Genomic DNA, 14,132 nt, shown 5'->3' on the forward strand with positions numbered 1-14,132 from the left:
TTTGAAGCAACCACTCATTATCGGCTATGAATACACATTTTTTTCTGAAAGCGTAATTGGCATTATTTCGTCCGCGCTTTATGCAAGCCAGAGTTTTCTGGATGCTGTGCATTGAAATAAAACTTTTGGGCATCAAAGGGTTAATTTCGACAACCCGAAACGTGCCCCTAAATCTAAGCACACGGGTGTTCTTTGCATTTCGCCCCCACCGAAATGCGGCTGCCGTGGCCGGAAATCTAACCCGTGCCCCCGTAGCACAGTGCTAGAAAAGGAAAGGACTACGCGGAACATCAGTGGGCGGGACAAAGCGCTGAACTTCCAACAAAAGTGTAATGAATGACGATGTAAATATATACACGTGCAAAGGGCTAGGCGCATAGGCCGAACGTGAAGGCTACGAAATACAGGAACCAGAGGGAGAGAGAGGGACGGGTAAAAGGAAACGCAGAAGCAAGAAAAAAGTAAGTGCAGAAGAGAAAAAAAAACGTCTGAGCTCAAAATGTTGCATAACCGAAAGCTCAGCCACCACATGCGATTGAACGCGTGAGCTCATTGTTAGACGATTAAATTTAGGCGAATTGACACAGGAGTACTTTAATGTGGCTATATCCGCGGCCTTAATTTCCCTTGTGACATTCGCGCTGCTTGAAGCAATCAATATGCGCCCATCAAACAAAAGTCCACAGCCAAATTTGCCCTGAGGAAACTTATGTGACCTGGCGCAATGTTGGGAGAGTTATTAAAATGCTACCGAAGTCTCGCCTTTAAAGAGGCCATGACACCCAATTTTCGATCATACCTTGCTATGTGGATTAATCCTAGTGCATTCACAAATAAGCTGGCGAAAGTTTAGCGGATTTGTCGAGCACTTAATTTATAATCGAATATTTTTTATAAACACGCGAGCGGCCGAGAGTCAGGCAACACTGGTGAACTCGCGAGCCGTGACGTAACAAGTAGCTATAGCTGTGCAAGCGTCTGCATTGCGGCGAATGATGTTGTTCCGTGGTCGAATGGTATTGTTCCGTGGCGAATGGTATTGTTCCGAATAATATTGCTCCGAGATATTTTAGCTTTCTTCAGCTTGGCACTGAAATTGAGCAATTTGCAGCGGCTGAAACTTTGGTAGAAGACGACGGCTCCGTTCCGTGCTGCACATGACGTCACACGCGCCATCGCAAAATGGCGGTCGCCGGCGGTGGCGGGGTTTATAGCCGGCGACTTCTAGGGCTTGTTTTGCACTGAAATATTCTTTTACGGCCCACTTTTAGAATCTGTATAGGCATAATAGACCTTCTACTTCTAGTTTTCGCTGAAAACCACAAATATTTGGGTGACCATGTCATCGCCCCTTTAAGTACCAAATAAACCAAATGTTTGAGTTATCTGTTCGGCACCTTAAATGCTTTTCAGCGTGTGCGGAGCCAGCTACAAGACCCTTGTGTCAGTCAGTGAAACAATACACGAGAGCCCCTTTCTGTCGCGGCGCAATGTGTCATATTATCGCTGTCCTTCGGCAAGCAACACATCGGTCAGGCGGGTAGATTACGCGAGCGTCCTAATAACTACCTTAACGTTGCTTTTTGTCATATAAGCTTCCCCTAAATTGTGACTGTGCACTTTTGTTTGATAAGAACGCAGTAATAGGCAGGACCAACGCGATGGACATAAGGGAAATTATTGAGGCCGTGGGAATAGTCCTGTGGAGGGACTCGTGCGTAAGTTCGCCCTCAATTGAATTATGCGATAATGAACTTACGTTTCTGAATTGTAGACGGCGGCAGAATTTTCGAGGCGACTATTCATGATCTCGCACGGGGCTTCTATCGGCTTTTATTTTGTCATATCACAGCATATTGTGCTCCACCAGTTTTCCGTTGTCTCGAGGTCTTACGCACAAGCAGGTCCGTTTGCGTACATATATTTTACATCACTATTCATTAAATTTCTGCTGGAAGTTAGCACTTATTCCGTCTCGTTTTTTTTTTTTCCCATCTCGTTTTGCCTCATGTGCGCTGCTTATATCTTCGATCAACGTGAGAGATCGTTGTCCGTTGAGTCTATCCTGTCGACGCACACGCGCGTAACCTAATATCCAGTGTTGAAATTCAGGCAATCAAGAGCAACTGAACGTTTTGAGAAAACATATATTATCCGCTATTTTGCAACAAGTGGCACTGGTATACGCAGTAATGCAGAGTGCATGAAAATTACTCATCTGTCGCCTTGTCTTCCTGTGGGGCGTTTGCTAAAGTACAGATCTCCACAGAACTGCTCCCGCACAATCTCACCAAGGGTACTGTACGTCTCTGAAGACGACGCGACAAGCCTACAGACGCGTTGACTCCGGGTGATGCAGTTAAGACTTACTCTTGGTTCGGGTCGGAAAGCAGCAGCGGCAGTGGCTGGTAGTCAAGCGTGTACGTCTGGAAGATGACGTAAGCGGCCGTGGCTACCGTACTGCCCAGCAGCAGGAACACGCCAAGCTTCTCCCTCCTGCAAGGAGCCGGCCAGTGCAAGCCGGCAGCAAGTGAACGTGCGAAGAATGCCTCCACGTTAATCCCTCACCCAACCTAATTCGGTACAAGAGCCGCTGAAGATGGGCACAAATATTTGCGGTGCCTGGTTTAAAGCAACAGGGGGTTTAACGGCGGGTTTAACGCAACATTTTCCGCAATGTGCTGGTAACGTGCTCCAGATTCATGCTGTTGCAACAATAAATATCCTGGCGGCATTAAAGGCACCACTGTATGCATCCCACCTTAATCTGTGATCGGAGGCAGCGGCCCCTTATCCTGATCGTCATGTAGTGCGAGTCGTACAGCCGGAGAAACACCAAACATGACCAAGGTAATTAGCTTCTTTGAATGGGACTGATCGAATGCGACGAATGGACGAGTGCACGTTGTAGATCACAGGTGCACGATCCCCGACCGGAGCAAGAATCCAACGGAATGAATAGAAGCGCCACTATACGCTTATATCCTCCTTAATAAAAATCACATGCTTGAAGCAGTCCACTCTGTTTGGCCGTCCTGTTCAGGTGAAGCTACATCCTAAAACTTGATTGAGGACACCATATATGTTTTCTCGTATGATGATTCCTTCCTTTTCCTGTATAGTTCCCAATTATGCGCAAACGAGTCTGAATGTGCAAGGAGTGCCAGCCATTTCTTCATCTTTTAATATCAGTTTGTGAAGTATCAGACCGAAGACATCATTAAGGTACCTTTCCTGAGACTTTCATATGTCTTTTGTTAACTGCCTGTTGTACTCAACCACGTGTCCCGTAAATTTCGTGGCATAAAAATGAACTGGTTCACTTCACACAGAGGCAAACAGCGGCATTAACAAAGTTTTCGCTTAAGCGCACGCTGTGACCTACTTTTGCCTTAGGAGGAGCAGTGTTTGAAAACAAGTCAGCTTTCTTCCTTTCCAGGCTTTTGGAGTTGGACATGTGTCGCAGATTTTCCCATGCTTCCCGCGTATGACGCTTCCTGTTGTTTCTGCTACAGAAAGCACTTGTCAACAGTGTCTCTTTGCCCTGTCCTCGTGCGCGAGATGTTGTTGTCACGTTTGTCTTCCAACACCCGAATTCTGTGTAATATCATATTGGACACACTACCTGGTTATTCTCAGTAAGTGTCCGAAAATCCCCCTTTGGTAGCCATTGATTGTTCTCCACTATTCAGCTGTTATAGATAGCCTTCGAGGGGGAAAATAAATGCATGAATGTCCTCTGATTTTGTGAGACAGAGCTGCGACATTAGCGAGGATTTAGCTCAATGTTACGCTGTGGCCTAGTTTTTCTGTGTGAAAAGTCACGTTTTGAAAACAAGTGAGCTGTCTCGGCTTTCGCTCTTCTGGAGTACCGCGTGTGTCGTGAATTTTGCTGTGCTTCCCGCATATGACACATCCTATCTTTCGCGCCCCAGAGAGCATTTGTCAGCGATGGCGTACCGCCCAACCCTCCCGTGCAAAATATGATTATCGTATTATTGCCTTCCAATATTTAAGTCTTGCATAATTCCATACCGGACGTGCTACCAGATTATGTCTTCTAGGTGCCATTAAATGGTGTTTCTTAACCGGCCTCAATGTTCATCATTCAGCATGTTAAGGAAGTTGTTGCGAAAAAAAAAAAGCACGAATATCACATTTTATGAGGACTAGCATAGATGCTGGCGCTCAAGGTTATGCTGTGGTCTACTTTTTCTGTCTGAAAAGGTCTGTTTTGAAAACAAGCATACGCTCTTCGCTTCGCCAGATTTGGACTTAGACATATTCCCTGCATATTTTGTTTCGTGCTTCCCGCACATGACGCTTCCCATTGCTTCTGCTGCAGCGAGCACTTGTTGACTATGCTTCTTGGCAGCGTTGGCAGAGTTGTTTACGAAGTTATCACCCCAATATGGGCCCTCCCTTACATCTGTCTTCCGGAAAACGATGTTAGATATAGGGTGTTTCAGCTAAAAAGCACCAAGTATTAAAAAGAAAACGTAGGTGCTACGCGTCTCGAATTACCGCAGTGTTGTTCTGAGTCTCAGATCACGTCAGAATATTTCTTCCAGTCGGCCAAGCTCGGTAATTATCAAAGATTGCTTAATTACCTTTTTAAATAGTAACTCTAGCGACTAATCTTCAGTACCGAAGTTGTAGCGCTTGTTCAGAATTATCGGAATTTTTATTCTATGCTAAGGAAATTCCCCTGCTTAATTATTTTTCCAGCCTTTCTTTAAAACGCCCGAACGTTAAAAATACCACGTGACTACCGTCTACCGCGCAGTGCTTTTAGTGCCCTCAAATGTAAGTTGAACGAATGATCAAAGACTGCTCCTCGTGGAGGTCGATTGAACAGGCTGTTACTGCGATGGACGTTAAGTGATGGCAGGGACGTACTGCCTCAAAAAAAAAAAAAAATCTTCGGTGAGAAAGCGGTCGCCACGTGTGACAGTATCTTTTGTAGCTCTCGATAAGTGGTCTTTCTTGACCACCAGTTGTGTCCAAGCCTTTACCAGTTGGAAGCGCTTGGACACCATTACACAAAGGCGCAGACACGCTTACTGTGCCAACAACTAGAGACACTGCAAAAGTTTTGGTCAAGGTAGCGCTGTGGCCTACTTTTGCTCGGTGACAAGTAAGGCTTTTTTAAAAAGCAGGTCGCTATGCTCGCTTGGGTGCTTCCGGAGTTGGACATGTTCCGCACATCTTCCGTGCTTCGCACATATGACGCTTCCTATTGTTTCTGCCTCAAGAGGACATTCTTTAGCTATGCCACGTAGGCAGGACATTCTGAAAGAAAAATTGTCTAGCATCGCATCTTGGTTTTTGTGATATGCTAGAATATCTGGACACACTAAAGAACACATTGTTTCGACTATTCTCCACAGGTGTCTTCGATGACCGTTCTTAAACCTCACACTTAGTGACGCATTAAACTCTTAGGAGGAGGTTTTGAGGAAAAGGTGTCGATGCGCTCGCCTCAAAACAGAAGAACAGGGAAAACAGCATGACTTTCGCTCAAGGTCGCATTGTGCCCACTTTTGTTTTGTACCAAAAGCTATGTTGAAAAGAAGTCTGGCTTCTTTACATTCATGCACCAGGAGTTGAAGATGTTCTGCAAATCTGTCTTTTCTTCTCGCACACGACACTTCTGTATTCTCTTCTGCACCGGAGATTCACGTCAGAGAATTTCGAGGAAAGAGCGAACGTCGTGCTTGTCATGCGAAGAGGCCGATACTATGCAGATAGGACGTGTCCAGGCCGACAGCTTTCGGCGAACAGGCAGTGACAGCGCAGGGGCCACTTGGCTTTCCGTGTACATAGATACGACAAACTTTGTACACTCGAAAGCACAAGAAAACTGACACCACTGGGCGTCCGGTTCCTTTTCCTCACGCTTTCCGATTACTGCGCGCCGAGTGTGGCCGCTTGTGCCGCGCGGCTTACGCGAAAACAAGCGACTTATGTTTCGACATTCGCTTTGTTTGCATCCCTATTTCTCGTTCAATAAATGAAATGCCGGGGCGCGTGCAGTGCTGACTCTGACGGGTTATCCTCCGTTCACAGCCGAAGGTGGAGCGGCCAAGTGGACGAGCGGGAAAGCGGAAAGCGGAGGGAAGCGCCTGTCCAGGCAGCGGAAGGGCGGAAAGCGAGCCGGCGAACCGGTTTTGCTCGGGAAACCGATTTTTGACAGCGAAGCTGCTTTAGCTGTCCGTAACTTGTGCTCCGTCGTAAAAAAACTATCATCATCATGAACCGGCACGCGCTCTCTTCATTCTCTTTAGAGTGAAGGTGTTTAAGCTATCGGCAAGTTGTGCTCCGTCGTGCGAAACTCCCCAGGGTGGGTACGCGCCACAGGAATATGGCACCCCACTACCGAATACAGCAGGTGCGAGCGTCAAACGAAAACGAACAAGGGAGAAAGGTAGAGAGAAAAGAAAGAGATAGAAACAAAAAGATAAAAAAGAGAGAGAGAAAAAGAGAGAAAGTGGTAGAGAAAATAGAGAGAAATAAAAGGAATAAAGAGATGATAAGATAAAAGACAGAAAAACATAGACAGAGAGAGAAAGCGAGAGAGGAGAAAGAAAGCGATATGGAGAAAAAGGAGAGAAAGATAGAGAGAAATAAAGGGAGTAAAGACATAAAAAGACAGAAAGACATAGCAAGAGAGGAAAGAGAAAAAAAAAACCAGACAGCAACACAGAAAGTGAAAGAAATACAGATGTACGAGGAACAAGGAAGTGAGAGAAAGAGGAAGGAAAGGAAGAACTTAAAATAAACATAGAAAGAGCGACAAAGAGAAAGAAATAGATAGAGAGAGAGAAAGAAAGAAACAGGAAGAAACGGATACAAAAATAAAGGAGATACAAGAAACAGAGAGAGAAGAAATAAAGAATGTAGAGAAACCAGGAGGTCACCCATATGCAGCTGCGCTCTTCCTTCAGGCTTGGCACCACTAGCGCGAAGCTGCCATAATTTTTTTCCGCCCGCCGAAGGTCTCCGCTTTGCCGCAGCCAATCAGAACGCCATGCGGTGGCGGCGCTGGTGTACCCTTGTAGTGCTTGTAGTAAACATCTGGTTGAGCTGGCAATAGAGCGAGATCTGGGAATGCGGCTCGGCTGGCGAGGGTGGACAAGCAGTGCCCCGTGATAGGCGACCGTCCGCAAAAGCGCGAGATGCCCCGCTTCCTCGGCCACGCGCGGAGCCAGGCTAGCTGTGCGGTCGGAACTGGTACGCGCATTTGCCGCCTCGCCGCGTTGAAAATCTGCTTCGCCGCTTTGGCCGCTCCGCCTTAGGGTGTAAACGAGGCTATAGTGATGAAACAGTGGCGATGGCTGTGGGCACACACTATGACGAAGCGAAAAAGCAAGTACTTGCACATAGGTCACAGTTACAACGTAGCTCGTAAAATAATGACATCACTCTAGCACTGAAGTGGGTAAACTATAAACGACGAGTGGATGTCGCCATTAGGTGCCTTTTACCATGTCCCCCGTAACCCAGTTTACTTTACTCGACGCGAGGACAATACAGTGAAGCATAAACATTTCAGTTCCGAAGTCGCAAAATCATTATTCATTTCAGTGACGTGCGATATTCAGTCGCCCGGATCATAATAATAATATCTGGGGTTTAACGTCCCAAAACCACGATATGATTATGAGAGACGCCGTAGTGGAGGGCTCCGGAAATTTCGACCACCTGGGGTTCTTTAACGTGCACCTAAATCTAAGTACACGGGACTCAAACATTTTGCCTCCATCGAAAATGCAGCCGCCGCGGCCGGGATTCGATCCCGCGACCTTCGGGTCAGCAGTCGAGCGCCATAACCACTAGACCACCGTGGCGGGGCAGTCGCCCGGATCAGTGCGGGGCTTCAGAGAGTGTTACCGTTTCGGCTCACCTGATCATGATGAGGGGCACTGCACAGAACACCATGTAGAGTTGCCAGTCAACGCTGATGTACCAGTAAAACGGACTGCACTGCGAATGAAGCAAATAGAATTCATTCGTTTATAACTTCGAGAACGATATTATTGATGAAAATTTCTCTTTATTGTTCTGCTTATTCCTACATAAGCAATACCGTTTCTGTGAGGGAATTTAGAAGAAGTTCTGGCACCGTTTTATCCCTCCCTTTAACTTCTGCACTAGTTGAATAAATTAGAGCCGCTGTTTTATTCCGTTTTTTATTGCTGCGTTTTAATTACCGTTAAATAAAAACGATCACATGAGCCTTTAAAACGACTTGCATGGCGTTTTTTTATTTCCTTAAAATAATTAATCAGTTGATGTACTTGAAAGAAAAAGTGCATCCGCGACCACTTCACTCCCCGCACATCCCAGCTCATTGCGATTGCTTGCTACAAAAGTTGCTTCTAGTTTGTAATGCTAAAGCATAAAACAAATTTCAGAAAGAAAGAGAAAAGAAAGTTGAGTGCTTCTTTAGTTTGAGCCTAACTACGCAGGCAAGTATGTAGTTGACATGCGACACTGAATCTAAGGCCAGGTATTGTGCTCATGTGTAATGTTCGTGGAGGCAGAGGCCATATTCGCAATAGCGACCTTCGAGTTGTAAGCAACAGTTAAGAACAAAAAGCTTCGTCATTACGATTCCAGAAATATAATTTCACTATCAAACGCGTTAGCATGTTAATGATAAGCCTCAGAGATTACTTCTCTACCAATAACAATTCCTTTCTGAATGTTTTATGAATAACAAGAACAGTGACATGATCTTATACTCAAAGCATTATCCGTGCCTTAGGAAACATTATCCTTCTTCCTCTTTACACGATTTTGTTTCTTTCCGTGTAGCGTAAAAATCATTCTGCGAACATGACCCACGATGCCCAACGGGAGAACTTTCTCACATTAATGAGCGCTGGCTTGGTAATAATAATCCTTCGTGATAACCTCTTTTAGAGATAATGCGTCTTTCCCCGTGTCTTTTAATTAATAACGGTAACATGATATTGTCTTCAAGGCAGGAACATCACCTCAGAATATATTCGCCCCACGTGTCCCCCCCCCCCATTTTTTTTCTCATTAGCGTAAACATCATAGTACACATATGACATACGATACCCAATGAAAAAGATCTAATGAGTGCTTATCATTTAAAACTACGCTTTAACAACGAGAAGGCTCGATTTCATATTTAAAATGTGGTTATCGCCTTCATTTCGAGCATCCGCTCCTCTTAGCACGTAATAAAAAGAGAAAGCAACCCCTCCACTTCCTTTTTAAGGGCCTAAAGTAAACTTCTGCGGTAAGTGAAACGTCCTTCGTTTCACTTACCGGTCCTTGCTGGCAGCCATCGACGCACAAAATATGACACTTATTTAGGCGGGTCAGTTGTTGCAACCCTTATTACTTATGTAGGCAGCAACTTTTCACGCTTAACATGCGATGAGCGCGCGCGAAGTTAGCGCGGTTCGTGGTCAAGATACTGCGTGGTGTTGCTGCCCATGCCGTGTCATGCGAAAGAAAAAAAAAAGGAATTATGCCCTCGTTTAGGGCGGAGCGACAAAACACAAAAACGAAGGGCATGGACCTCATCTAAAAGGTCTAAGGAAAGAAAGAAAAAGCGTCGCACTAGAACCGCCGCATGCTCGACCTGCACTTCGCGGGGCCTCGCCCAATAAAGGCACCTTGTTAACCTATATGAAACCGTGTTCTTCCCGAACAGGTTTTAGTAGCACTTCCTCCAGCGCCGCGACTCAAGAGGCACGCACTTGCACTAGGCTCTGCTGTCGGGCTCGGCGCCTCTCTAGCGTGCAGCAGGTTTTATGGACACAATTAAGCCCGCACTCGCGGGAAATTTCTGGAAGCACGGCCTCCTCCCGGCACCCATCTTTTCCCTAAGCCTCCTAAAGACCGCTCGTTCGACTCGCCGTCCGGAGCGAGGCCCTGAAAGCACACCGAAGGATTTCTTTTCCTTTCTTTCTTATCCGCTCTCATTAAGACAGCCCGTATTTTTCGCGTGCCATTCTTTCTGCATGCGATGGCATTGTTCGCTTAGGCCCTGTTATCTCCTTCCCCCCCCCCCCCCCCCTTCCCATCTCAACGTTCCCGCGATCAAGGATCCTGTGTCTGTCGGCTGCTCTTCACGGCCGCTCGTGGTTCTGTCACTCATTTTGACTTCAGTGGCGAAAAAAAGAAAGAAAAAGGAATCGGGTTGACAATTAAGTCTGCCGGCAGTGTCGCATTCGCACGCGCGAAAATCGTCCAAAAATGTGTGCGGCGCAGAAACTAGCCGAGAGCGGCACTGCAGCCGCATGCGTCGAGTTTCGAAGCTCCTGGTCGGTCCCGGGTTGGCCCCGGAGAGGAAGCAGTCTATCCACCGTAGAGGACGCAATTCCCCATCTCCAAAAGAGCCTGAGCAAAGCCGCGTGATAAATACGCGGGACTCGAGTGTCCCCCGGGGGGGCTCTCGCCTTCTTTTCCTCCGGTCTGCGTCGTCGTCATGCCTGACAGCGGAGGAAGCTGCAGGCTCGGATTGCGGCCGCAGGGAATAAAGAAGTCGGGGAAAGAAGGGCGGTCAGGAAAGCTCTGTCCTTTCGCACCGCGGACACTCCTCCGAGAAGGATTTGACTTGACATAAAAATGGCCCGAAAAGTGGCAGTTAATCGAAGCAGTGCAAGTGCCTTATTGAATTCCGCGCAGCGTTCAAATGCCTCGCTTAAAATCGCTTGCATTCCTTTGTTCTTTCGTTTGCATTTTTTTTTCTTTGACTTTGGCTCGGTAAATGGTTATTACAGCTCGTGTACTTCGCAAATTTCTTTCGCTCTCTGTCAAGAGGAACGGTCAAAAGTTTACTGCAAAGATACATTTCGTTTTCTACGTTTGACAAAATCTACCTATAGGCACCCCGAACTATTTTTTTTTTGTTTTAGTAGGTCCGGAAAATGTCACGATTCTCACTTGCTGCTTTCAGTACGTTTTTTTCCCATTTTTTCATCGAATATTCTTTACATGCATTATATAGTGCTCAGTTTGTCGCTGCTAAACGTGTTTACTATTTTCGTTGCTCTTCGTTCGCATAAAACGTTGACCCATTATTTTGATAAAATAGAGACGATCGCGAAGGCTTACAGCGAAAGGCTAGTGTTCCGTAACGCGTACGCGTAAACAAAAGCTCGTATTTTCTCAATTGTGGAGCACCGGCCTCTTACGACAGCTACCTTTGTGATAGTGGCACAAGTGCTGCAGCTATCACGTCAGATAACGCTTTTACTAACGTAGGCGCAGATATGAAGTAAATCTGCCGCAAATAATTACATACCACAGGCAGATGGGGCTACCATAAATGTGTGCTTTTTTTCGGAACTAGCAAACCGGAGATTTTTATATAGCGCAGTACCGTAATGTCTCTTCAACGAACGATTATCATTTCAGTCCCCGTTGTACACAACTTAATCTTTTTATCTACACATTTTCGTCCATTTTGAAAGAGCGCAATAGCTTCGGATGCATTTCTTATTTATACGAAACCTATTTGCTTTAAATGCGCTGTAGTTACTTGGCTAGAAAACCCAGGATTTTTCCTAAAGTGATTCAACATTTTTAGTACGTGTAATGAACGAATTCCATGTCATCTTCGTAGTTAAACTAACTTCGGAAATGGAAACTATGATATGACATTGTCGTTAAGAGCTAAACGAAGTTGCAAAATGGATTAGTACCTGCCCAACAGTCTTGACGGTTTGAAGCCAAGGACGCAACGCATTTACTTAATGCGGGACTGCGCCCCCTCATAGCGCATTGCAACGGGTATTCTGACATCTGGGTGGCGTAAGGCTCATTTTATTTAACTCGAAGAGAAAATTGAAGTATTGTTTTTCAGCTGTCTCCCAGAGTGACATAGAAAGGTCTTCGTTTCCATGAGAAGCATAGCAAGTAGTGACACGTGCTGCCCACGAGATTTATTTCCTTTTCCAAAGGGCAATTCTCACTTCGCTTTCGGCCATCAGTATAGCACAACAACCTGTCACGATGACCAATTCTACCAAAAGGCCTCACTGCTCACCTGTCTACGTACTGGCTACGGAATAAATTATCTAGTCAATTTGTTCGTCACACTGACAATAACACTAACACTAACGTGAAAAGCTTATTCACTACCACCTTGGGGTGACGAAGTGCTATTAAAGCATATTTTCATAACCGTTTAAGCATATTTTCATAACCGTTGTTTCTTTTGCGTAAAATCAACGCTGTTTTGACTTTATTTATTTATTTTCTGTTCAACTTCTAGCCCTCACTTTCGCCTTACGTCTGCCTCCTGTCCAGTGCCGCATTCTTCGCCGTATGTCCGACGTCGGCAGCGAAGTCGCGAAGGGAAGCCTCCCTTCACGAAGTGTCGTCGAAAAACTAACGCGTGACTGGATATTGAAAGCGGGGGTGAGGGGATCCCGGCTGGAAGAAGCGCTGACTCTTCGGACGATGATTCGAGCGGCCTGCGGGGAGGGGGAATTAATGTGCGGAGGGAGGCCGAGGAAAATGAGGCGCGCAAGGAAGGGAGCCGCGAAGTCGAGCTGTGGCGCCCTATATGCCTCGCGCCCACCGTATGCGGCCTAATTTCTTTACATTCGGCCACGTTTGCGCGATATTTCTCAATTTCACACCCGGCGCGCACGATCGAAACGGCGGGCGAGGGTCGGCGACTATCGGGACGAGCTCACCTCGTGGCCCGGCTGCTTCGCTTCCAAGTAATTCCCTGCCGCCTGAATGGCGCACCTGAAGCGCCGCAGGGATAGCGCGCCTGTTGGTCCACCACGTGCACGGGGTAATAGATTATTTGGGGCATTAGGCGATTGATCCCCAGCGCCACCGGGATGGCGCAGTTTGTTGTGTGCCGAGGGATGAGCGGGGAACATGAATGATCCCTTCCTTCCCTCATTATAGTTTCTTTTTTTTTTATGGAGAGTAAAGAGCGAACTTAGCACTTCAAAGATGCGCCGGCAAATCGCGTCTCACGAATGCCGGCTTTTGCTCAACGCCCGACACGTTTATCACGCATTATCTCCCGAAGGATTGCGGGGCAGCTCCGCGATCGACGCACGCTGGGATGTCGAGGGGACGCCGTTTTTTAACGCCACCCTTTGCAAACTCTGATACGCTGGTGGAAGCTTAGCGCACGCATAAAAACGTGGCCAAAGTCTAGCGACAGCTGGTGTACCAACACGACTCTATACCGTATAGAGTCGTGCTTTGGTTATAACCTCACTCAGCTACGTAACGACAAAGCATGCAACTCTTCACATATATATATATATTTTTTTAATATTGCTTCGGTCGCCGTCTAGCATATATATCGCACTACTTCTGGAGATATAGGTTAAGCGGAAAATTCCTTGCATATCTAAATCAGTAATAATTGACGCTAATGAATTTTTCTTTCCTTAATCCCCGGCTGCGGCGGGATCTCCATCAACCTCCAGCTCCATTTGACAAATAGTATATATAAGCTGGACATCCGTATTGATACATGATGGCAACATGTGCACAAACATCAAATCTACACAGGCCAAAAATAAACAACTACTGAATATCGCATAGTGTAGCAACGTTAATGCATGGAAAGGATCACTAAGTTTCGCTATGGCTTGTTGAGCGACGCCGCTCAACGCAGGAACGGGCGCCTAAGAGCTGCGCTCTAAATCCCAAGGCCTGCGCGGAACACGCAGCACAGTCACAGCGAATGCTGGAAGAGCGGCCTTTCTAGAGCTCGTTGGAGACTCTCTGGGCCAACTAAAGCAAGTACACATGCAAGGTACCCACTACGCCATAAATGGTCGTAATCTCTATGAAGTAGAGAAGCACCCACTATGCCATTATTCGTCATTCTGGGGAGAAGCGTGGCTATGCTGGAGGGAGAGCTTAGTTCAAGGTCCTGGTACCTTTCTGATGAGAATGGGCTATAATCCAAGTGGCCGAGACTAGCTTTTTGAGCACATCACAGCGTCGAAGGATGGACAACTGATTATTCCTATTCTTAATGAATAGGGAATCGTTAACACGACACCGAACTGTGCGCGACCCGATAAATCAGCTTCCTGAAGGAAGGGTCCCGGTAGCAGTCCTACGGGTTGCCTATACCCTTCTCGAGAACGGAGGTTCCGCGG

At 46.6% G+C, this 14,132-nt stretch overlaps 1 protein-coding gene across 4 annotated transcripts in view; it reads right to left on the minus strand.

Annotated features, from left to right (window-relative positions):
* LOC119381045 (nose resistant to fluoxetine protein 6) overlaps window positions 1–14,132 on the minus strand; it is a 71,548-nt gene that overhangs the window by 34,977 nt on the left and 22,439 nt on the right. Inside the window, exons 10-11 of one of the 4 annotated variants that reach the window (XM_037649038.2) lie at window positions 7,907–7,986; window positions 2,371–2,496 (exon numbers count right to left, since the gene is read on the minus strand). The exons of 2 other annotated variants lie outside the window; for them this stretch is intronic. In XM_037649038.2, the coding sequence (XP_037504966.2) occupies window positions 2,371–2,496; window positions 7,907–7,986 (206 nt within the window). The remainder of the gene's footprint in view (window positions 1–2,370; window positions 2,497–7,906; window positions 7,987–14,132) is intronic. One more of the 4 variants, XM_049418589.1, reaches the window with a different exon arrangement.

This window comes from Rhipicephalus sanguineus, chromosome 1, assembly GCF_013339695.2.
Source record: "Rhipicephalus sanguineus isolate Rsan-2018 chromosome 1, BIME_Rsan_1.4, whole genome shotgun sequence".
Taxonomy (NCBI): Eukaryota; Metazoa; Arthropoda; class Arachnida; order Ixodida; family Ixodidae; genus Rhipicephalus; species Rhipicephalus sanguineus.